The sequence below is a fragment of the Corvus kubaryi genome, unplaced genomic scaffold, assembly GCF_017639235.1.
Source record: "Corvus kubaryi isolate FWS band 111438036 unplaced genomic scaffold, C.kubaryi_AGA036_p1.0 37398, whole genome shotgun sequence".
NCBI lineage: Eukaryota > Metazoa > Chordata > Aves > Passeriformes > Corvidae > Corvus > Corvus kubaryi.
The window spans coordinates 15,459,979-15,485,180 of record NW_024581137.1 but is presented as its reverse complement, the minus strand read 5'-3'; the positions used below and the strand labels follow the sequence as shown (position 1 = coordinate 15,485,180).

At 38.0% G+C, this 25,202-nt stretch overlaps 1 protein-coding gene across 3 annotated transcripts; it reads right to left on the bottom strand.

Annotated features, from left to right (window-relative positions):
• Positions 1-396: 396 nt before the first annotated feature.
• On the bottom strand, positions 397-25,202 carry NPHP3 (nephrocystin 3). Of its 3 annotated transcripts, XM_042042866.1 has the most exons (27): positions 24,632-25,193; positions 23,891-24,016; positions 22,500-22,650; positions 21,580-21,732; positions 20,142-20,275; positions 19,730-19,890; positions 18,165-18,312; positions 17,546-17,620; positions 16,854-17,033; positions 15,354-15,457; positions 14,549-14,663; positions 13,352-13,495; positions 12,719-12,816; positions 12,140-12,242; positions 11,400-11,482; positions 10,240-10,378; positions 9,287-9,451; positions 8,680-8,777; positions 7,716-7,838; positions 7,181-7,370; positions 6,802-7,043; positions 6,325-6,400; positions 5,038-5,165; positions 3,146-3,386; positions 2,006-2,131; positions 1,568-1,683; positions 397-1,382 (listed from the first exon to the last, which is right to left on the bottom strand). In XM_042042866.1, exons 1-27 carry the CDS (start codon positions 24,983-24,985, stop codon positions 1,202-1,204), a joined length of 3,954 nt encoding a protein of 1,317 aa, XP_041898800.1. In that variant the 5' UTR covers positions 24,986-25,193; the 3' UTR covers positions 397-1,201. The 3 variants fall into 3 exon arrangements, with proteins under 3 accessions (XP_041898800.1, XP_041898802.1, XP_041898803.1); XM_042042869.1 differs by lacking the exons at positions 397-1,382; positions 1,568-1,683; positions 2,006-2,131 and having other exon boundaries at positions 3,251-3,489; positions 24,632-25,202; XM_042042868.1 differs by lacking the exons at positions 11,400-11,482; positions 12,140-12,242; positions 12,719-12,816; positions 13,352-13,495; positions 14,549-14,663 and having other exon boundaries at positions 24,632-25,194.

The following is a 25,202-nucleotide window of genomic DNA, read 5'->3' as shown; positions in this document are numbered from 1 at the left end:
TCAAATTTGAGTTGTATATTTGTGCTGTCAGTTTTATACACTTTTCTTTTTACTGCATTACCAAAATATTAAGTTCCTCCTAATCAGAATATGGGCTGAAATGAATAATATTTAATTCTACTCTAAAAGAGAAAAAACACTGTGAAAGGTAAGTACTCCTTTGAAGTGAAAGCCATTTGCATTTTTCAAACTGGATCAAATTACTCTTTACATTAGTTGCCTCTGAAATATTACAGTAGGGTTTCAATTAATTTTCCACTTACATTAGTTTTTATAAAAAGTCTTTTTTTAGTATGTATTTAAATTGATGCATGCATTTATGAACTGAATGAGAACAGAACTCAAACTGATTCTTCCAGATGACTCAGGTATTAAGAAATACAACAGGCAGGTAGATTTGATTAATGATTCTTTATCTGATGGCAAACTATTTTGCATCACTAGTGTTTCCCAGCTAATACAAACATTCTTGTATTGTAAGGGATCCAGTAAGATTAAACAATGAAAGTATTGCTAAAGGTTGCACAACAGGAAATCTGGCCATAATCATCTTCATTCTGATTCTTCACTGGAAGTATTTTGATTGAACAGAGTTGAATCTTACAACAGCTTTAACTGTAGATGAGGATATATTTAGATACCCTAGCTTCCCAAGGAAACCAATTAATTTTGCACAAGTCCCTTGAATGAAAATTTGCTTAAGGCTGAAATAACCCTGGAGGTAAAACTTCAGGTTAAACAGTATTTTCAAAGATTTTTCAAAATTACCGTTTCTTCAGAAACAACTTTAAAGGCTGGTAAAAATAGGCAGGAAGGATTGATGAACAAAAATACACAAATCCTCTAAGGCATGCTATTGCAACACAGAAAAAAACCCTTAGAGTTTATACAACTGGTTCAGCTTAATTTGTTATAATCCTGGCACTTAGGCTACGAGGCATCCATGTTTTTGGTAATAGCTACAACTTCAGCAAGTGACTAATGTGTGTACCCATATACAGTGAAAGAAGCTCACTTCGTACCATACAGTCTACAAATGCAGAAGGATTTCAAGCTGAAACATTTGTTTCCATGTCATTCCTGAAGACAGGTGTCGGTCCCAAAACAGTATGTAATCCTTGCAAAAATGGATTTGTCTTATTAATTTTCTGTCTACTTGAAAATATCAGTGGAGACTGCCTTTTATTGGAGCAGGTTTGTATCACCTTTGTCCATGTTCCGGGAAAGCGTTTGGTGATAATGCACTTTTTAAGCTGAATGTGTCTCCAGTTGATGAGTGTCGAGAAGCTGCTTTTCCACCTATCAACAAAGTCTCTGCTTCTTTTATTTCCATAGCTCTCTTGTAAAGTTCAGCTGCCTTCTCAAAGTCTCCCCTTTCATAGCTTTGGAAAAGAGTAAAACAAAGTTGAAGCAAGCAAATAAAACAATTCTCTAAATTCATTTACATTGAAATATACACCATACTATCAACACAGTGTAATTAAAACTCTACTTTCCCAGAAAGTACCTGAGGCCAGATGTTTCATGCAGTGATTAGCTTTTATAGGGTTGAAGCATATGATCTTACCTTAGCACAGCCAAGTTTTTCAGCGTTTCCCCCACACGAGGATGCATGTGGCCAAAGCTGTCTTCATAAATCTTTAGTGCGCGTTCATAGAGAGGCAAAGCTTCAATCTGCTTTTTCTTTGGGTAATAGAAGGTTTCTTTGTTACAGATGTGTATTTCTTTGTTACAGATGTGTATTACAATAGCTTTTTTTTTGCCAACATAGTATCAATGCATCCTAGATGCAGTGTCGTGCCTACCAGTCACAGCAATTATCTTTTCTGTGCATACATTTTCCTTGCCAAATATGCTTTCCACGTTTAAAATGGAACCCAAGAATTTTCAAGTACTATGAGGAATCTCCCTTTTAAATACGATCAAGTTTCTTTCATTTCATTTAGGCACAAATCATAAAAAAGCCTAAGACAGGAAAAATAAATGTTAGGCATGAAAAACTTACCATCTGACAGTAAAGGACAGCCAGGTTTACCAGAGCAGTTGCTACACTCGGGTGTTTTGGGCCAAATGACTTCTGTCGAATTTCAACTGCTAGCTCATACAGAGGAACAGCCTTGTCAAGCTTTCCCTAGAAATAACAGGGAAAAAAATTACTCAGTTCTCTTGTATCAAGGTGGTAACAGTAAAACCTATTTTAAACAAAAGCACTGGAGAAAATCTAACTGTTTCTAGAATAAGGACTTAACTTTGGTTAATTAATAGCTATATTCTGCACAATTGTTTATTATAAATACTAGAACCTAATTTTCCAAAATTACTGGGCATATTCAACTCCCAGTTAATGTGTTTCTCAGCTAGGTCTATTTCTTCCTTTTCTAATTTATTTTTTCCCCACAAGTGTCTCATTGAGAAGGCTATAAAAAGAATTTTCAGTTGTACTTTTATTGAAATAATTTTCTCCACTGACTTTTAATTTGTGCTCCTTCAAACTAGCGAAGAGGTTTTTTATGCAAATATTGAGTGTTTTTGCAGCTTCTAACAGCATGAAAATTAGAAGCTGAAGTGAGGAGAAAATAACATGACCCAAAACCATTTAATGCACACAATAGCAAGTAAGAGTTTAGTGAAAACACGAGCAAATTTGATCCAAGGGATTATCTTCAAGGTTTTTTTTTCTTTGAAGAACAGTAAAATGTGAAAACATAAAATAAATAAAATTCTTATAACCCACTGAATTTGATCTTGGTTCAGCTGTTGGAAACAGTATATCACTACTACACTAATAATACCAAATGATTAGAACAACCATCTACAAACACAAATATTCATAAAATATTTTGAAATTACAAAATGCAGAAGTTGATACTACTGTTAATGTTATGCCTCACAGTGCATTTTGCAAAGGAGTAATGCTCATCTTTCACTGAGTCAACATAAGCTGAAGGTGGCTCAGCCAGACAGTTTATCTGTGAAGTACTATCTCCCTCATAAGCCCTCAAGTTACCCTTAAACTGACTGTAAAGTTCAAGGTTATTGTGTAAAAAGAACCATTCCTACACCCTAAAACATGATTTTTCCATTAAGAGAAAAAGGCATTACAGTTAATTTAGGTGATATGAAAAAGTAACAGGCTTGTGTTCACCATCTTTTTGTACAGCACTGCCAGGTGTTTCACAGTATAAGCCAAGGAGGGATGATCTGGAGCCAAGGCTCTCCTCCTGATGTCCAAAGCTTTCTCATAGAGCTCCTCAGCCTTGTCATAGTGCTTCTTCTCATTGTACAGGGCTGCCAGGTTGTTCAGAGACTGCGCGCAGTCTGGGTGCTCGGATCCCAGGACGCGCTCTCGCATTTCCAATGAGCGCTTCAGGAAAAGCTCCGCTGTCCTACACAACATAGTTGTTCATCAATATTTTAAAGCTGGTAACATCTGTACAGGCTGAAGTGCCAAGCTCAGCCTTGGAAACTCGTAGTAGAATCTGTTTAGAACTGACAAAGTAGAAAAGACTCTGTGTAATGCCACCACTGAAGCAAAGGGCACATTTTATCTCACTACAGTAGGGTACTACTATTTCATTACAGTTTTACAGCAGCTCCTCTATCAAAACAATGGATGATCCACCCTAAGACTGACAGCATCCATTATAACTACGCAGCTCCTCATCCTGACATACACACAAATTCTGTGTGATGCTATTCTCAACAGGTCATCTTAGTAAATTGGAAAAATCCATTCTACATTATAGAGGAAAAAAAGACCATTTATACACAGAACTGTAGGTTCAATTCTGGAGCTCTTAGACAAGTGTCAAAAGGTGTTCACTCTATGCCAGGGCTGGAGGATGATGTGTGGCAAACTATTCATTAAGTGACATACCCTTCTGCCACTGATTTCATTTTAGCTACATGAAGTCTTGGGCTTGCTGGTTCAGAGCAGAGACACAATATCCAGTTTTAAAAGTTCCTTAAACCTCCACTAGAACAAAGTTTATACCTTTTCTTACCTTTGAAATAGTAGAGATACAGCTACTCTTGAAGTAAGTTGTGTTGAATAGGAACTATGTATGAATAATGTAGGATATTAAACAATCTGGTATGAGATTAGATAAGATATTGCTCCTCTATAATCAGTCACTTCATGAGGGTAAACTGATGAAAACCCCACATGTCCAACTGTTAAAAATCAAATTCCTTCATTAAAGAGGTCATGCATTTAACAGAAGTTCTGTATGCAGATCCCAGATAATGATACACTTCTGTAATGATCCAAGAGCTACTGGTGCCATAAACAGGTACAGAAAGAACTAGAAGTAAAAATACTTCCAGAACTTACTCTGTGCTTTTTCGCTGGGTACTTTTGTTCTTCTCTGAAAAGAACAAAAGTTCTTTTGTAGTTCAGTAGAGTGGGATTTAGGTGACTTTACAACTCCCTCACAACACACAGTTTAGATTCCTCTGTCAGCTGAAGAGGTTGATGTGAAGAGTGGCTAAACATACAATCAGAACTGTCTTGCACCTTTTATTCCCCTTCTCCAACACTCCTGCTTATCTCTGTCTGCTTTTAGAGCACCTTTGTGCTGTTCTGGCCCTTTTTGGCTTTAACAGGACATCAGGGTAAAAGCTTAAGGATTACAAGCACAATGAGTATTTAGGTCAGGACTTCTTTTAATACTGTCATAGAAAAACAACAATCCTGCTGTTCAAAGATAAGCACAGCAAAGGAGTCACAAAATAGAGAAGCTGAGTAGAGAAGGCACAAATTTGAGAGAGTACTGGTATTTGCAATAAAGGCTAATTAACTCTGTAACATCAATTCTGAATGCAGGAAGTGCACTGACTTGTTTAATACTCACATGCCAACAGCAGCAAATAGAAAATAGGAGTGAATTTCACAGTGAACAAAAACCAGTAGAATGAATCAGGGATGGTCACACAACAAGTGTTGATCATGTGTCTGCATTTAATGCTAGTTCTCAATGCTCTGCCTCCAGACACCTGAGAACACTCAGTGGATGTGTCACAATCAGTACAACTTACTCAAGATTATTCTGCAGGTAATAGAGGACTCCAAGCTCATTGAGGGTTCGAGCATTATCTGGTGTATCTTTGCCTAATGTGAGCTCTTCCAATTGCAGGGCTCTCTGACGCAGGAGAGCAAAACCACACTGCAGCAAAGAGAAGGTAACGTAAGCCAGTCACCAGTACTTACAAAGTTTAACACTAAGGCTAGAAAACCAATAGACTTAGTTTGATGCCAGAGGAGCTCAATAATCCTACTTAAGTTCTATTTTTGAGCTACATGGCACATGGTTACTTACAATCTAACAGTGAATTTCACAAAAAATGTGAAATTTTGGTGAAAATTTCCAGGCAATTCAAGTTACTGTGTTGTCACACCACTCTCCATCACACATGCTAATTTGCTTAAACTGCACAGTTCAAATAACCAATTCAGATCAATTCTTAGGCTTATAAGCTCAAAACTTAAAATCAATATAATCTCCAATCCTAAACACCACATACAAACACATAGAAAATACTACTCAAGGCTTCACATCAATCTTTTTAAAATGGGCAGACAAGTTAATGCTTACAAGCAAAATAAATCACAGTAAAAAGTGCAGCTGTTTTTACACACTCTGCCTATTTTTGATCCTTGCAGTCTTGATAAAAATATTTTTGCAGAAGAACTCATTACAGAAACAGACCAAATTGTCATGAACCAAATTCATTCTTATTTAATCACTGTAGAAATAGCAACTTGTTTATGGTTTTTTACTATTTCCATCAGAGCTACAACTAGAGCTCTGGAGTTATTAGCTGAACTCTTACAGTACAGGCATTACATGATAAACTCTTAGTTCAAAAACGACAAGAGAAACCCTGTAGCTTAAAAATAACACAGAAGAAGAAAACAGGGAAAAACTCTTAATGTTACCTAATATTTTTACTGGGATTTTCCATTGCAGTAAGCACTGTGTTCACTCGTAGGATAAATGCCTCAGTTATTCTGGAGAACGCCTTTTTTCATTGTCACTTTGACACACAGTCGTATCAGCTGTAATTCTGCACCTCTGAAATGTATATATCCACTTCTTTCTTTTCCACTTCTCTCAACTCCATTCCAGTTGCACTGATGCATCTCTACTTCCAGCAGAGTTGAAAAGGCAGCTACCAAAGCTGCTGCTAAGCTACTTTACTACCTATGCCCACAATTATCAAAAGCCCTGGAGCATTGTCAGCTCCACAGACACAATTTATCGTCTGTATAGCAGAGATGCAACATGCCCTGCACTTTTTTTTAAATATCAAGCACTTCCTTACCAGACTGCCTTTCTGCCTTGCTGCTTTTTGGCGTATTTTGAAGGACTTCTTCCTCAGCTGTTCAGCTTGTTCATATCTTGAAAGTAGTTATTTGTAGTGTTAGAAGAATGTCAAATGTAGCATCAATAAATATGCTGGAAAGATTCTAAGTTACTTGAGTGGACAGATTTGAAAATTTAAGAATCTTGAAAAGAATCCCACTTTTTTTCAAATATAAAAATACCCAAAATGCTTAGGGCCAGACAATGTTCCTCATTTATCTCTAAAAGTTTTTGTGGAACTAAGCACAAAATTTGGCCCCTCTTAGGTGACCTGCTACAAGAATAGAGAGAGGATGTTCATGGTTGCATTGAACATAGGAAACTCAGAGAAAAGAACCAAAGAAAAACTCTGGCTTCAGGAAGAAAACCTTTGCTGTTATTCTTTTTTTTTTACTACCTCCACATAAAACAAAAACAGCAGTGTAATTAAGCTTACTTGTTCTGCTTTTGGTACAAGGTCGCAAGTGCGTCAAGCTCACGTGCCACCCGAGGGTGTTCAGCTCCATAGGCGTTTTCAGAGATTTCCAGGGCCTGTTTATACAGCTGTTCAGCATTTCCAAACTTCTTCCACTGAACATACACTCCTGCCAGCTGGTGGAGTGACTGTGCCACCCTTGGGTGGTCTGGATCCAGCGCAGTCTCTCGAATCTCCAGAGAGCGCTGCAGAGGAGCTACAGCCTGTAACAGCCGAGTCCAGAGTGTGAGCAGGCAGCATCCTCTATGCTACAATGACTTAACTACTGCCATAGAAAGCACACACTGAGCTCTGCTTAATTTGCCTTTTTGCTGTTACAACAATCTCTAAATGTACTTACCTGACTGAGAAGACCTAGGTCCTTAAGAAACCGTCCCAGGGTCTCATAAAGATCAGCCAGGCAGATCATACTTTCCTCTCCCTCACTGCTTTTTTCATATTCTTTCAGAGAGTCAAAATACTCAGCTGCCATAGAGCTCTTATCTTTCCCAACCAGCTGCCAGTAACTCAGCAATTCTGCAAAATGTCCCCTGTTTTAACAAGGAAATAAGAATCTTATCTCTGATACCCCTCTATTCAGACAGATGCTAGCTTAGGCAAAAAGGCCTATATGCACAAATGATGTTGTTATGCTACAGCATCTACAGACACAATCCATGGAGACTAACACTCTTCAACAGCAGTATTTATTCCTTTACCAAACCCCCGGGGTGTAACAGAACAGAAAAAATACATTATTCATATGGAAATAGCATTTAGCCCTTCAGCCTCTACTATTTAAATACTTCTAATATGAATTTGTTGCTTTCTGATTTATATTGATAAAAATTACTTTGAAATGTTTATAATGGCCAAAGCAGTTGCTACCTTTGTACCTTTTGTAAAGGTTTTGGGACACAAAGAGATTCAGAAGACACTGGTGGAGCTTTTGCTTATCACCCTGCTGTTGGAAGAGCCAGGGAAGTTCATCTGCACTTCTCCACGTCACTCGGTCTTGACTATTGAAAGAAAAACAAATGAAACTTAAAACTCTGACAGGGCTAACAATTTGTCAATTTGATGTGAAAATTAGGCAAGCATACAATTTCCATACCTGAATGTCTGAACAGACAGATTACTGTAAGACCTATGTACTCCATTTTCTTACATCTTCATTTTAATTTCACCTCAGAAGGCACTGGAACCCTCAGGCACTGCACAAGAAGCTGCTTCTCCATCCCATAAGGGCTAGTCTGTGCCTGCCAGCAGGACTGCAGCCCTGCAGCAGCCCACTGTCCCTTTGTGCCTCCTTTGTCTGGCACACTGTAGCCCTCTTGGCTTCCTGCTACCTAACAGTGGATGCTTGGAGGAGCAATAAACCGCAGCCCGCAGCTGAGACACACTAACGCAGGATGTAAATGCAAATCAGTTTTCAAGCTGGATATGAACTTGTAGATGTTCAGCTGTCCTACTGGACCTCCTCTTATCTATGTGCTAATTGCTTCCTGAACATAAGTGGTCTTCTGCTTCAAGTCCTGAGCAAACTCAAATTTCCCAGCATTTGCTGGGACTTAAAAATCCATGGGGTCTTGGAGACCACAATATAACCGATACGTTATAAATTCATGCCCTACATTTTCCCATGATCACTTTATCATATGCCCATTCCCCTTCACAGACCTTACTCTTTTCCAAGATTAGAAAGCAACATATCAATAAATAAACTTCTAAACTGAAAATCTTGCATAGTTATTTTTCCATAATAATTTCCTAAACTCAAAGAAGGTATATGAAGAAAACAAAACTATCTATGAGGCATAAAGTCTGCAATTTAGCATTTCTGGAAGAATTCTGACCTACCTTAACTGCATGGTGAAATATTCCACTAGTTTTTGTCTATAGGCAGAAGTAACATTTTCATCTGCTTCCATATACTCTAGTTTCACCATCTCCCAAGCCTGAGAGTAGAATTAAAAGAAAGGGAATCCGTTCAATTTGTTTAAGTGCTGATGATACACAGGGTGCTGTGCAAGATGAAACAAATCTCATATTGTAGAACTGAAAATCTTTCAATGACAAAGGCACTAAAACCAAATCATATTATATTAGACCACAGCTCTGGTTATTCAGGGAATATTCCCTTCTCCTTCAATTCTTCTTGGTTTTTTGTGGAGCCAGTGTTTTCGAGGATACATGAAGTTAACAGCTGATAGATTAGACAGTTAACAGCTAATAGATTAGAAATTTATGAAGGTTTACAAGGCCAGATTTTCAGCAATACTGGTATCACAGCTCTGGTAGCTTTCAAGGTGTTTCTAAATTAGACCAGATGTTAAGGAGAATGGATGAGCAAACACAAACATTTCAAGGCCAACCTAACTAACAACAGAACTTATCTAAAAAAACGGGGGTTGGAGTTGGGGGGGGTGGAGCTTCACTTGCACATGTTTAGAATTACAAACTTTACCTGGAGATGCTGGAACTTCAGCAAACCACAGCTGTATGTCAGCAGACACATTTTGTGGAGGCTGTGAAGGAGCGAGGCCAGCACTGCAGAAGTCAGCTCAGGATAAAGCTCAATTAGCTCTGACTCACTCACCCCATTGTGGCTGACACCGATGACACACAGTATCTACACAGAGCAGAGAACAGATTTCACACAGTTAGCAATATTTGCTGGAGAGCTTAGTTACACTGAAATGTCAAGAAAAATCCTATTTATCACTGTGATAACTTTATAGCCAAAGGAAAAAAACCCCTGCCTACACAAGCCCTTTCTCTCTTCTCAAAGAAGAGACCTCAGTGTTAATGGTTTAATATTCTAATAGATAAAGCACCAAATGGGACACTCTGGGAGAAACAAATGGCTCCTTAGGCTTTCCTCTAAAACACTGGGAGAGAATAACTCCATTACCATGAGGAACTTTTATCTAAGTACAATATGCTGAAGGTCTCTATGCTGCAAGCACCAAAGAAGTAGCAATTCTCAGTATTGTGTCCTAATTTAAAAAATGCTTCGCACAAGAGGGAAATTCTGCAAAGGTAGGAAGAGGAGCCAGAAATGTAATAAGCAATGCCTGTATTCACAAGACACCACGTTTTGATTGCATTTACTATGCTCAATGTAGTTTATCACTACATCATGATAGTGATCAGCAAGGAAGTGCTAATTCTATATCATATCATAGGGTAAAAGCCCTGCCTTATTCTGTGAGACAACAGCTCAGTTTATATTTAACACAAAGCAGTCATACATTCTATAGTTATGCAACAGATATAATTATTAATTGCCCCTTCTATACTAATAATAATACACAGTAATCTCTGAATCATACTGATGAACTCATATAAATTTGTATTTACTCTTTACAGGAAAGAGTATTCATTATCTGTAGAAATAGTGATGCATTCTCTGCTTACCTCTCTCAAAAGACCTTTCTCTTTATCACTCTGCAATGATTCCTGAATTGATCTAAGAACAAGCCTGTACAGTGACACTGTGTCTTGACACTGGCAACACTGCTGAAGAATCTCATCAATATTTCCTGTATTTCCAACACTGAGCAGAAGGACAGAAAGGGTAAGGTTTAGCATATTTAATTTGGCTGAGTAAGATTGATTTGAAACTACTGAAGAGCTCTATCTCAAATATTCTCTGGATTCCTACTGGGTTCAAAAGGTGCATAGCACCTGGTGAGATTTAAACAAAGAGGCTAGTTCTTCCAAGCCAATTTCTGTCATATTGTCTGATTTTTCTAAATAGCTGCAACAGTTTTATTAAAAAAAGTACACAGCAATGTTCTTTTCTCCAGCAGGAATACAAATATGAACATCAGGATGGATAAAGATAAAACCACATGCTGCTGTTTCATTTAATGCATTTACAAAGCATGTTTCCAGGAGGAATTAAGTCTTCTAGAACATAAAATGTGAACAAAAATAATGAAATCAGTCACCCGGAGTAAATTACCAATTAGTGTATCATCTTCTGGGAGTCTCTTAACTAAAAATGCACCTTTCTCTACAAGATGAAGTCTAGGTTTATAATAAGCAAATGCACTTACTACGTATTCTCTTGCACAAGAAGGAAGATTAATTTTCTCCACAGTGGGAATTATAAGGCTAAGGACCATATGCAGGATGTTGTTGAACTAAACAGTTGTTGATCATCCTTGTAGCCTTAAAAAGGGATGGGGCAAACTCTCTGGTACATCAGTGAATACAACACATCTGAATTTAACTGTTTAACAACACAATACCAACATTCTCCAAATACCTTTAAAAAGCACTGAAGTAACTGATACACCCAGAAAGAAGAATAACATAAAACAGAAATAGAAGAGCTGAAAACAAATAGGTACAGCTATTTGGATTCATTTAGTATCAAACTGGTCGCTGTATACTCGCTGATTTCTGTTCCCGTTGCATTCACAGTCAGTGAAGACAGAAAACTTCTCCATTGTTTTCTCTTAACAAGATTCATTCTGTGCTAAATGAAAGTATTTCAAAAGGCTAACCTACTTACAGTCCTCTAATCTTTAAGTGATGAGCATAGTCACTTCCAGAACACCTCAACTTACCAAGCAATGGTTTTGCCCAAAAGAGTGACATACAAAGCATTGCAAGTTGTGGCAGAACGACAATGTCTCTCAAGCTTCTTCTCCTACAACATTTTAAATAAAATCTGTGAACTGAGATGAAACTAACCATACAATTTGATAAGAAAACAATAGTTCTAGATATTCTTCTATGTATAACATCTGAAGACTATAACATGGTAAGCAGTGCACAAAATACTGCACATGTTTTTAGCTATAGGAGCATATGAGTGAAAATTCCCTTTTGAATTTAAGATGAACAGTTAGGATCTAGCATTATATCTCAACATGAGGATTACCTTACAGAATCAGTCTCAAAGGCAAAGGTAAAATACTGTTTTTCCGACTCTGCCAATCATTCTTACAGTATTATGCAATAATAATTAATGAAAACATAATTAAATCTCTTGGTATTCTAAAATAAAATAACACATTTACAGCAGTATGTGCAACTGCTCCATTTTTGTGTTAAAAATTTATGTTGTTCCATGTGTGTTTCAGTGCTACGAGCCATGGGGTAAAAATACTCTAGTATTTTTTTATTATGAATTATATGAATTATGAATTATGAAGTAAAAAAACTTCATGCTATCTTGAGCAATTGTATTTAGTTAGCTACATATAATTCTTTCTTTTGGCAGCTTGGCTTATTTCCTCTTTCCATGATTTCATTAAAAGTTATACTAGAGTAAGATATTTTAGAAAAACTGCAACAGACATACCTGTTCTTTAGTCAATTTAACATTTGCAGAGTTACATTCTGCACTAATGAGAGATTTAACATCTTTGGAATTCAGTGGATCAAGATGAAGAGTGGGCCATAACCTTTGGTAAGAGAGAACAAAGTCATATTCGAACCTTATTAAATAGCACACAAAAGGAAAAAAAAAGATATCAGAGTTCCAGGGCTTTTTAAAGATTTATATCAAAGCAGTAATTGAAACTGTTCCCTGCTACTATGAAATTCTAGTCATCTGAAGTCAAATTTCCACTTTTAGCCTTATCCTGAATCTACATCATGGTACTGAAGTTCTTGATGTGCATCTAACTGCATTTAATATCGTCTTTCATACAGTCATGTGGATAGATCCACCACAGTAAAACAAAAATCTGGTTTTCCAACAGCTAAAATCTGTCATTGCAGCTACGATAGAGAAGCTTTCATTTTTCTCAAAGATTGCAAAATCTAATCCTATTAAATCGCCACGTCTTGACAAATCTGTCTGCTCTTCAATGAGTAACTGCAATTTAAAATAATTCTAACCCAGGATACTCTGACACATCAAAGAAATATAACATACCTCCAAGCCTGTGGACACGTTTCTACATTCACTGATACAATCACTCTCACGTTCACTGGCAGTGGATCTATCAACCACTTCATATGCTTCTCAGCTTGCTTAAAAACAAATTTTCATTTCTTAATATAGAGGTTGTTCAAAACAGTGCCAGAAGTTGCTATGTTTCATTAAGTGTTCAACTCAATGAAACTCAGTTCTCCAGTGTCCTTTAAAATCTTTCAAGATCTGGTCCTCGAGACGGTCCTAAATGACCCATTTATATGTATCAGCACAACTGTACACTAAATAAAGCAGATAGAATACTATTTTTGAAATGTTCACCTCATAAAAACGAGGCTATTTACATGCCCGTTAAGTCAGCTCACAGCCTTGAATCTTTGGATAGCTAATGTGCCTGGACTGCTCAAAAATTAAGGTGTTAAGATAAAATATAGAAGAAAAAAAAAAAAAACAATCCCCGAAAAATTTATCTACAAAAATAACTCACCTGCACTTTTTACAAAACTATTTTCTATATATTCTCTTCAGAGCAAAGCAAACACTAATATTTATGTTACATAGTTATGGCTGAACCTATTACAATAGTCAAGATTGCCTTTAGACTGACAAATGGCAAAGATTTTGAAAGCATACCTGTATTTGGTCAATAGAGTCAATAATTATAATAATGCTGCCTTGATGGCGTGCAGAAAGTTTTTCCAGCCAACGGGGAAACTCTTCCAGAAGTTTAGCTGGATCAAAAGTCAGAGGTGATACTAACCAAGAGTGTTGCATAAGCTGCAGAATTATAAACATATACAAGAAATTCTACCTTAAAATCAGCTAGGATAGTTTAAAGAAGTCCTATAGATACAAGAGAAGAAAAAAAACCAGCTCCCCTCCCATACCTCACCCTCTCCCCCCAAAAAAACCCCATGTGATTTGGGGGCAATTTTTCTAGCCAAATTCACACAGAGCTCTTTCCTTCTAGTATATGCAGAAAGCTGGCATATGCAGAACAAAGAATATTGAACTCAATGTGTAAATTCTAGAGAGATAACCTCAGTTTACACAATGGACAAGAAATTTGGAGACTTAAAGGACTTAAAGTTGCACAGGTTAAACAGGCAAACATCTAAGATAGATGAGAAAATTGCAAGGATAGCACATCTGATTACATTTTTCTACAGGTTTTAGCACTGAAAGGCCCTTAGTGCCACTCTGTGATGGAAAAAGCAAGTTCAGACCCTGGCACAAAAATTATCCCTGCTTATTCCCCACATGTTTAGCACACAATTAAAAATAAATTAACATAGGAGAGAGCCTAGTCTAGGAACAAGATGGTGCCAAGTGGCCAATACAGCCTCAGGTTTCTAAGCACATAGACAGAAGAGGTACCACCTGCCTCTCTCATTGGCCAGATGGCAGGGAATTTTGGAAGGAGTTTATATGGTTTTGTAAGTCATCAATATAGGTCACTGGAAACGTAACTGCTAATGCTGATCTACTATGGACATCCCAGAGGTGCTAATTAATTGATCTACATTAAGTGTATAGGATCAGATTCCCCTCATTCTATAACACCTTACATTTCATAGACTCACAGAATAGTTTGGATTGGAAGGAGCTTTAAAGGCCACCTAGTCCAACTCCCTGCAATGAACAGGGACATCTTCAACCAGACCAGGCTGCCCAGATTGCCTCCCCAATTTGAACTTGAATGTTTTTCTATTACATTTGTATTACTTTCCACTGATGCTGAAAAATTAGTAGAAAATGCTATCTTTGGACATACACACGCTGGCAGTTCCCAAAGAAAGATGCGATGCAGGGGATGTAATACAGCATTACCTTTAGAGCAAGGCGCTTAATTACCAATGCAGATTCTGAACTAGTAGACATGGGCCTCCCAACAAAGTGGTAAAGAATTAGAGTGTTTGGTGAATGCTTCTGTTGTAACTGAATCCTAATGAAAGAAGAGAAGAAAAAAAAAAGACTCAACAGACTCTACTTTTGCAAATAGATCTCAAACAAAAAGCATCAGTTTTGCCAAAGGAGACAGAATATCTTAGCTACATGTGTTCCATGTTTATTTTACAAAACAGGACAGACATTTCCTGAGCTATAATTGAACTTTTAAGGTGAGATTCCATTTTTGCTCTCCCCAGTACTGAAAGCAATTAATAAGTGCCCTTCCTGGCACTGAATAGTCACAGGCCCCTAAGCTTTTAAGAGGCAATGACACCATCAATTTATTTTTATGACAGAAAATTTTGTCATAGCATACAAGTGACCATAAAATACATTTCTATGATAAATTATCAGAATTTTTTCTTTATTTCAGTTAAAAAGACTCCAAAGGACCCTTCTTGTGTATCAGAGAAGGGCAACATCATTGGGCTATCAAAACAACATTGTAATGCTGTGCAAAGACAGATATGTAAGGTGTTGCAACTGGAGTCAGGGAGATGTTAAATGCAGTCCAGATGAAATAAGCTACTCCAATACCACAAATCTTTCCAGGATGCTTCAATAACTTCAGTGCTTTCTAAATGCCCCCATTTTACTTCTTATTAGACTGACACAATGTTTGAAATGTAATGGAAATTTTTTCTTAAATTTCATTCATAAAAAAAAAAAAATAAATCCAAACTACCATTTTGACAGAAGGAGAGATTTCCCAGACCCTGGTCCTCCTGATACAAGCAATGGTGGAATTGGTGCTGGTGCTGCTACTAGGTCATTTAGACGTTCAAAATACTATAAAAAAGAAGCAATCATTATAAATATTCCACTGTTTAAGGATCAAATATAGTGCCTGGTATTGTAAACCATTTAGATTCAAAATGTAGGTACTGATTTATCAAGGTGAAGGAGTAACTACTGAAATGCAATACAATACAAGTGTATATAGATGTTGCAATGAAACACCTAAACCACACCTAAACCCCAGAATTTATTATCTCTTTTTTAAAAAGTGTAAAAGTAATTAACACTTTCTTCAAAACTCTATTTAAAATGGAACCTTCAGTGCTAATAAACTGAAATAGTGTTACTATAGTAAAGCAACTGGGTTCTATATTTGTTCAGGCCTCCTCGCTCCTCCTTTTCTCAAACTACTCTGCACTAGATATGGTTGTCAGAAAAAAGCCTTCAAAGTTGGCATCTGCCATGAATATTTTGAGACACTAAGCATACAAAAGAAGGCTTTCTTTCACCACATGAATGTCCAAAAATGTTCTAGCAGATGACAAAATAAATCCAAACAAAACACCCTTCATCTTCTTGGGAGAAATGTTTTGTCTCCAAAATAAGAGGTGCATTAAGACATATATTGGTATTTTTTCCTTAATGTGCTATTATTCTGTTGCTCTAGAATGTAGTAAAGATGGCACAATCCTCCAAACCATTACGAAGATATGAGTGGTGAAGTAAAAAAATATATTGTGCTAGTAAAATAGGGGTACTAAGAATTTAAATACAGTAACAGAAACTGCATGCTTACATTACATTGCCCCAATAAATCATGGCAACACATTCTGTGATGACTTTGATGTTTATCTTCATACATTCATTTTATCTTCCCAACATATAACGGTTCCTGATACTCGCAAATTGAAATGTTTTAAAAAATTTATTTCCAGTAATGAGTAAATATTGAGCTATTCAACAGCTTTCCACTTTCAAGTTTCCTTTGTTCTTCTTTTATAGCTGCATGATGAGATGAAATCTTTTCATTAACCATCTCCTAAAGACCTAACTCCAGGTGTCAAGAAAAAGATTGGATTTCCTTGGGGAAAAATAAAAGAGAAATAAAAGAATAAAAGAAGAAAAGATAGATAATCAGAGTGTTTTCTATTGATGACCAATGTCTAAGAGGATGCTCTGCTTCTGGCACACTTACAGTGCTTTTCTCCAGCGCAGGCACAAGAACTACTTCTTCATCAATGTCATTCAACAACACATCACCTGGCATCTCTCCCAGAAAAGAAATATGCCATCTATATCAGACATATGGCTTCTCCCAGTGTAAGGAGTGATAGCCTCCAGGATGCTCTCAGACACAGCTTCTTCTGTAGAAGTGCATCTTGCCAAACAAGGGATGGAAGTGAGTGATGACTTTCTCTTCATCCATATACCTTTATAATGTACTTACTTTCTCAAATCCCAGCTCACATGTTGAATTAGAGGCCTGCTGAAAAGCTTCCATCTGTTCTTGTTCATCATGTGCATCCCACAATACATCACCAAAAACTTCTTCTTCAGGAGCAGTGGAGTCTTCCTTATTACCCAAATCCTTGCCTTCTAGGTCTGTCATTTCACATCCCAATATATCCTTAGTAAAAAGAAATTACATGGAGAAAACTGCAACTATAGTGCAAGTACATTTGCTGTTAGTCTCAATATGAGTGTGGCTCTACTAACACCAATATGCTCATTTCCTCTTAGGGTAGCAGAGAACACAAATAAATAAGCAATTAGATGAAACCAAGTTAACTCTGAATGCACAGGTCTCAAGACACTGATTTTAGATATCTCATAGAGGAAGCAACTCACCACAAGAAAAAGGAGAGAACATATCCATGATACGGATAAAGAGAAATTAAAAGCTAATTTAGGCCCATAAATAGAACCCTTTTCCCTGGTCCTGTGCTTTTGTCCATAAAAGCAGAGCTCAGTTTGGGGTTTTATTTTCCACCTGCACGTTTCTTTGCTTGCCAGATATTAATGATAAAACAAAGAGATATTTTGAATCACATCTAAGTATCACATAGTAATCACACTGACATAATTTAAGATCATAAATCAGTGTAGATATAAAAAGCAAAAATGCCTCGTGTACTTTACCTGTTTAATTATTTTTTCCACACAATTATAGATTTCATACGCTCCTTCCTCCACACCACCAACATGGTCAATCATCTGAAAAAGTAAATGGCAATGCATGATGCAACTCTAAGTCCAACTGAGAACAGTATTTAGGACTTCCAACAAAAACATTTTGGAACACATTTAAATTCCACTCTGTTGCCTTCCTTACGTAAGATTCACTTTGCCTAAGAACTTTAAAAGGTGCACATCTAGTTTCAGCTGTTCTCAAGAGTTGTCTCTGCAGATGAAAATAAATGGTAACTGATCAATTTTCAGGCAGCAGGAATCTCTCTGGAGGTACATTTCATTCCCTTCAGTGGCTACAGAGGGACCTCAGATAAATAACTTTGCCATTTACATGCCTAAACACAGGTACGAAATTCTAACCTTACAGCACAGCCATTTTTTTTTCAGTGAAAATGCAGTGGCTTTTTTTTCTCGCCTGCTAATGAAAATTTCATAACATTCATAAATTTCAGCTGCATCCATCTGCTCACAGAATGAGCATCCAGAGCAATAAGTACAATGCAATTTCTCCTAAAATCTGAGACTATTAGCATGCAGTGTTGTTTATAGCAATTTTTAAATGCCATACCTTTGCTTTGTTCACATAAGAAATTTGCTCAATTAACTGTTGCACTGCGACTGAACTGACTCTGCCATCCTCCCTTCTGTGGTAAATTAACCGGGGTTTTTCCTCTGGATTTCTCAAGAAGGCTTCTTCACAGTCCTCCAACAAACAACTAGATTGGAAATCAGCATTCTTGTGCTATATTACACTGCTGTAGTAAACAGTTCAATCAACACAAGCTCCGAAGATGGGTTTCACTGCAAAATCTAATTCAAAAGTCATATCTATTTATAACAAAAAGCAATCAAATACTTCAATAGAGAATTTGAGAAAAATTCTGAAGCAAGGAAAAGCTAAGAGAGGGAGATTTATGCTACTTGTACCAAAACCAGTAAAACCATTTATTAATTTTTATGATTATTGATTTGTAAATGAAAAGCTGTTTTTCCTGTCATACCAATATGCAGCATGAACAGTAATTGCCTTGCATAGAAAGAATGTGGTTTCACATATCATTAATAAGCATCATGTATATGCTTTGCTATCAGTTATCTGAAGGTTCTGTTCTATTCTTTGATCTTTTTAGGAAAACTCCTTTAGTATTTATCAGATGTCTTGGGGGACAGTCTTTCAATTTCTAGTATTTAAAAAGAAGAATTTGACACCTCCAAATTCAAAAGTACTTTGCATTTATATATGTGAATGACATCCATGGATATCTATTGCTGTTCCACAGAAGGAACCATACTACTTGGGGATGCTGACAATAGCAGACAGGATTCCTCAACTACTACCATCTTTACACAAGCACTACAATTTTCATCAGAGTTTTTGTAAGAGAAATTCTCTAAATTAATACTGTTGGGTTTTTTTTCCTTGCATATTTTGTTCTTACACATTTGTTCCCCACATGCATGAAACTGGGTTTTTTGACAACAGCACTTAATGCATACCAGTAACATTCCTAACACAGTTTGAAAAAGTATCCCTCCTTTGGTGTTTTTTTCTTTAGTGAATCATGCTTCTTCTTCTAGAAGATTAAGAAATTACTCACTGAACAAACAGAACACATTCCATCACTATTTGTCATGAAACATCATGACTTTAGTAAATTGAAACTGTCAAAAGCTAGCATAAGGTAACACAGAGGAGAGACATGAAATTAAGTCTGAAAGACAGCCAAAACCAGGCACTAATATGCAATAGAATAAACCACAAACACTACAGGCAGGTGTAAGGCTAAATAAGGAAATAAAAAACACCGAGGACATTCACACCAGCCATCTTGAATTCCTAAGACACAGCCACACGCACAACAGAGAGCTGGTCTTGGAAAGCAAAACATTTATGAAGACATCGTTCAAGCTGTATTTTAAGAGAATTTGTAGCTACAAGAAAAAGAAAATGGTACAAAACTGATGTGTTCTTTTAAGTGTCTGCACTAACAAACCTAAAGTTTGAAGGAGTATCACTTTGAAGTTACTAGCTTAGGCAATGTACTGAGCAAAGCATCCATACATTTTAATAAGCTAAGCACTCCGCATAAATTACCAGTTGCCATTTGTTTCACCAGCCTGGAAAATACTCACCTTGGCAAAGTTAAATGCAGGAGTAAAATGACTAATGAACTTTTTTCGATTTCCCATTTTCTTACATCCTGAAGAGGCCTTTCATTCTCTGTTGAAAAATTAACAACTTGAAAGAAGTATCCCATTGTTTCACAGACTCTTTGAAGTTTTGGAGAGTAGTTCTGAAAGCAAATGTGAATAACAGTGCTTTATTACTAAATATGCATAGCACTAAGGATCTATCAAACAGATCTCTGTTTCTTTTTTCTAAGCAGTTTCTTTACCTGAAGCCCTTTACAATATTTTCACTGATTTCACTGAAATCAGACTATACCTACTAAAGCTTTCAAGAAGTATTAGACAAATTTCTGAACCAGCATCACACTGGAAACAAGACAGCGTATAAGGGAGAATAAGTTTGTGATGTACTCACTCTAACAAAGATGTTCACTTCTGGCTGAGTCTCATCAGTACTGATAATATAACATCTTACTGTGTTACTCCACAGAGAGTGGGAAAACAGAGGAGTAACCTGCAACAAACTGGCAACAGCAGCATCCCAATCATCTGCCAATGAAAAGAAAAACCAAAATGAAGTCTTAGAGATCTTCACGTCATTACACTGCATAACAGATAAGTCATCACCTCTTAACATCATGAATACTACATTTTATTTAAAATAATAGCAGTGTTTTTACTCAATTATTTAAATTTTACGAACTTCAAGAACCCATACCATTTGATAATGTCATACAATTTGATAATGTGGCAAAATAAAAGTGTTAAATATATTTATATTATCATCACAATGATATTTCCTTTAAAAAGGATTGATCAGATGTTTCCACAAAATCAAGCTGATAGTTGTAAAATAAGTAACAATATGCAAGAGTAATAAATTCACTCATAAGCAAACACTTTTTTTTCCTTCAGATCTACATGTATTTCAATTAGACCATGTGAATAAATGACAGCAAATGCCTTGTGGGAACTTCCTCTTCTGGAGAAAAAATCCATTGCTTTCTGTAGCATTGTATATTTATTCCCTACAGAAGCAATGAGTTTTAAAACTTTCTTAGACCCTTCATTTTGTGGCTGGTCATTCTTTCAAGATAGGAATAGGTTCTGTTGATGAGAGGCTTAGTGTAAGAAGCTGGAGCCATCCCAGGGAAGACCCTCACCCTCCCACTTTGTAGGCACAGACTTCTGAATTAGAGACTGAAGGATTGAAAAAAAAAGGGAGAAACTGACAGCAAAGTCAACTATATGCAGGAGAGGTTTCAGAGCCAGGAAAGGCTGAAGGAAACCAGAGTATCAGAAGCCAATTTACAAGAGGCCACTTGGGAAACAAAATTCAAAAGCAGCAATTATTGACAAGAAAATATCAAGCACTGATTTGCATAACAACACGTACATCCTGGTCTTGCAATCAGATTTCCATAAGTGGCCCCCTAGGCAGAGTCAAAACCCACGCAAATTCAATGAAAAAACAGGGGTATAATTTATTCTAATACAAATGTGATGTTCATACTCAGGAAGTAGAGAATCTGAATACAAATGGAAAAAAGAACACCAGCAGATATTGAAAGAAAGAGTCACTATCTTCCATTGTGAACATAAGGAACATACAAGAAAGCACTGGTAACTGCTGTTTGCTAAATCAGTGCTGCACATACCATAGTCATCACATATATTAAACACAACTTAGCTACATGTCCTTTTATTTTTATAAAGAATTCCAAACAATCCTTTAGTTAAATTACCCAAGAATGGACAGAAAAGGATCTAAGAAGGAACAGAGTTACTTAAGAATGGTTGGAAAAATTCCATAGACACCTACAATCCCAGCAAAACGAACTACCATTACTTACCTCTGTTTATATTTGCAAATGGTCCCTCGACATCTATGGAGCTATGAGCAAATTCAGGCCCTCTGAAAGACTGCTGAAGTTGCATCATACTACCCATGGATGGCTCACTTCCCAACACTCCTCCATTCCAGTATTCAGATTGCGCCCCAGTAGCTAAGAATTGGAAAACAAACAAAAAATTCCCCCTTCATTGTCACTACACAAGGTAAATTACCAGTCCTAAACACTCCAGCTGAAACCTACCGCCACATGCCACTGACTATCATTTTTTCTCCTTCAGCAGATTTACTCACACCTTTGTGTGCTGTAGTTCTAAGCTGTTGCTTGTCCAAAGCTAATGAGAATCCATGACACCAAAGGCTGAGGGTATTTCCTAGTATTTGCTGTTACATAGATTGCTCACATCTGAACCCTCTCCATGTTATTAAATTCCTCATACAGCATATACAAGGTTTTGTACATACTTCATCTTTGTTAAAGATCTTATTCTCCTGTTCTGGAACCTACAGCAGCTGGCACTGGCATATGTCATCATCCAAAGTGTCTAAGACTCCCTCTAGTTTCAGGTCTGATTTTTGGATCCTTTGCAGCATTATCTCTCAGTTCTAGAATAAGAAAACTCAGAAAGAGACTAGAAAACTCAGAACAGTTGACAGAACAATTTTTAAAAAGTGTTCAAGTCACTGTCTAGACAGTACTCTGCCTTCATCTATTCATTTGTAACACCAGAAATATGAGGTTCCCACAATCTAAACCAAGTTTGCAAGGTTTGTTGCTTTTACCTTCAAACTACTTTAAGTTGCTTTTCATCTGGATTAATAAAACCTTTTTTCAAAACAACATAAACATCTGTCTCCTGCTTTACTATTTAGAGACTTCGGTCATGTTCCAACACACAGTGTTTGGGATAAAATTCTCACCCGTAACATCTGTACAATTATCATCAGAATCGGACTCTTCAGGATCAAACACTTGGATTCCCTGGGCCTGGAGTCTCTGGAGTTTTGCTTCTAGCTCTCGTTTGGCCCGCAGTAAGTCCTGAATCTCATTTTCTTTAGTTTCTCTAAAAATCTATGAGCAGGAAAGAAAAGAAAATCTTTTAAAATTCAGTATCTGTTCCTGAGCTCATGTCACGTACTTTCAATTGGAAAAATAAGTTTCTGGCATTCATTTAGCAGGCAGAGGCATGAAAATGTGAACATGAAGCTATCATGAGTCAGAAATGAGCAGGAAACCATAGTTTAAAATTATCTATTTTTAAAATTTTACCATTATAAACCTCAGCATACCATTCTGAAAGAAGCCTGTATTAGTATGTTCATTAAAAATGAAAATAACTCCTTTTACTTTTTAAAATTTTTTGTCTGCTAAAATCACTACATGTAACAATTTTTTCGAAGTTTCCCTTTTATTCTTCCATATATTTTTTACCATTACATATAATCTTGTATTTACTTTTGATTGTTGCAGAAATTTTAATTTCCTATGACAGAAAGTGATCAAGCACCTCCAGCTGTCCTGTTTGTAAAGTATTACCATCCTGTGGGGAAGAAAACATGACCCAAGACTTAAATTCAAAGAGATGAAGTAGTCTTCAAGTCTCATTTTCTTAAATAAGGTCAAAACCAATCCTCTTTTTATACAGCTGCCAAACATGAACTACATGTAGCTACAAATAGCTGTAAGTAAGGACATAAAGAATCTTGAAAACAGTGAAAAACTAGGACCTACTTCCCTGTTTTGGGTGGCAAAACTATCATCTGCAGCAAAGGAAAAGCAGAAACATCTGCCTGGCCTTTCAAGTCATCCCTCCAGAGTGCAAACTGTCACTAACTGGCTATCATATTTTTGCAGTCAAAAGAGATGCACTAATACCCACTTCTTAAAAAAATGTAAGCTAAAGGTGTTACACCTTACAATGGAATATATAAAATTTATTCAGAAGTAATGGAACCCTGTGTTTATATGTTCCTTCAGCATGTTTGCAGCTCATGTTTTGTTGTCACTCTCAAATATGAATATACTCCTGCATTCAAATTCAAAGCAGGAATTTGGTTTATGATATATCACTCCATATTCTCCTTTTAATATTTAAAAAGTTATTTCCTATTTTTTTCCTCTTAGTCTTACAGAGAGGTTTTGGTAGGATTATTTTAATGGAAATAGGCAGCTACAGCTATGACACTCTAAGGTTTCTTTAAGAAGGAGAGAGCCTCATGATAGATGCTGGAGAAGGGTTTGTTTGGGGAATGTGAACAAGTGACATCCATCTTTTTTGGTCATTTCCCCAGGAAAAAAAGTGAAACCATACCTTGAATTGCCTTTTGACCTTGTCTCGATCATGTTCAAAGGTAGCAGCTCTCTCCATGGCTTGATATTTAGCTTCTAATGCACTTTCTTTCTCTCTTAGTATTTTCTGGTATGTTTTCTGAAGTGCCTGAAAATATTGAATATTTCATTTTTTCTGAGTTTTATCACTGATAAGAGGTTTTAGATTATTTTTCATGTCTGACTACAGTATTATCCCAGAACCCTACACCTCTCCTTCGGGTAGGGAAGCCAGAATCACAGAATATGCTGAGCTGGACGGGAACCACAAGGATCATCCAGTCCAACTCCTGGCCCTGCACGGGACACCCCAAGAGTCACAATTTGTGCCCAAGAGCATTGACCAAACGCTTGATCTCTGTCAGGCTTGGTGCTGTGACCGCTTCCCTGGGGATCCTGTTCCAGTGCCTGACCACTCTCAGGGTAAAGAAACATTTTCTAATATCCTGCCTAAGCCTCCCCTGGCACAGCTTCAGGCCATTCCCTCGGGCGCTGTCACTGGTCCTCACAGCCGCGCAGGGTGTGGTCCCCATCCCCAGAAGCGCACTTTGACGGCATCCCGACGGCTCAGCAGGAGAGCACGGGCACGCACCATTTCCGCAGCACCTTGCCTTTCCTCGCACCCGTCACCTCCCTGCCACAGCTTTTCCCGGGAAGCGGGACGAGTCCTTAGCAGCCCCAGCTTCCCTGCTCAGTGCCCTCACCGCGGGGCAGCGGGCGCTACCTGCAGCTCGGCGCGCAGCCGCTTGTTCTCCCTGTCCAGCTTGGCCTCCTTCTTCACCATGGAGGCCACCTCGTTGTTCTTGCTGACGCGGAAGATCTCGTACTCCTTCCTCAGGCGCTCGTACTCGGCCACGCACTCCAGCTCCTGCACCGAGGCCGTCGACTTGAAGCTGGCCCCGATGAGGCCGCCGGGCCGGGAGCCGCCGACACGCCGCAGGGATCCGCGCAGCAGCCGCGCCTTGGGCTTCACCTCCACCGGGATCTCGCAGGCCTCGCCGCCGCCGCCGCCGTACGTGTCCTCGATCACCTCCCCGACCGCGCCCGCCGGGCTCACCAGAGACGACGCCGTGCCCATGGCCCCGCGCCCGCCCCGGGCGAGGCTCTAACCCCGAGCCCAGGGCTCTGTACCCACGGCGGGACCTGGCGGCGGGGACGTGCCCGGCGCGGAGCCTTCCCGGCGGCGGCTGCGGGCCATGGTCCGCTCCTTGCGGCGGCCGGACGAGGAAGGGAGAGCGGGAGGAAGCTGCCCCGCGGGCCGCCTCTCTCCCTCCCTCTCCCTCCCGCTCCCGCCC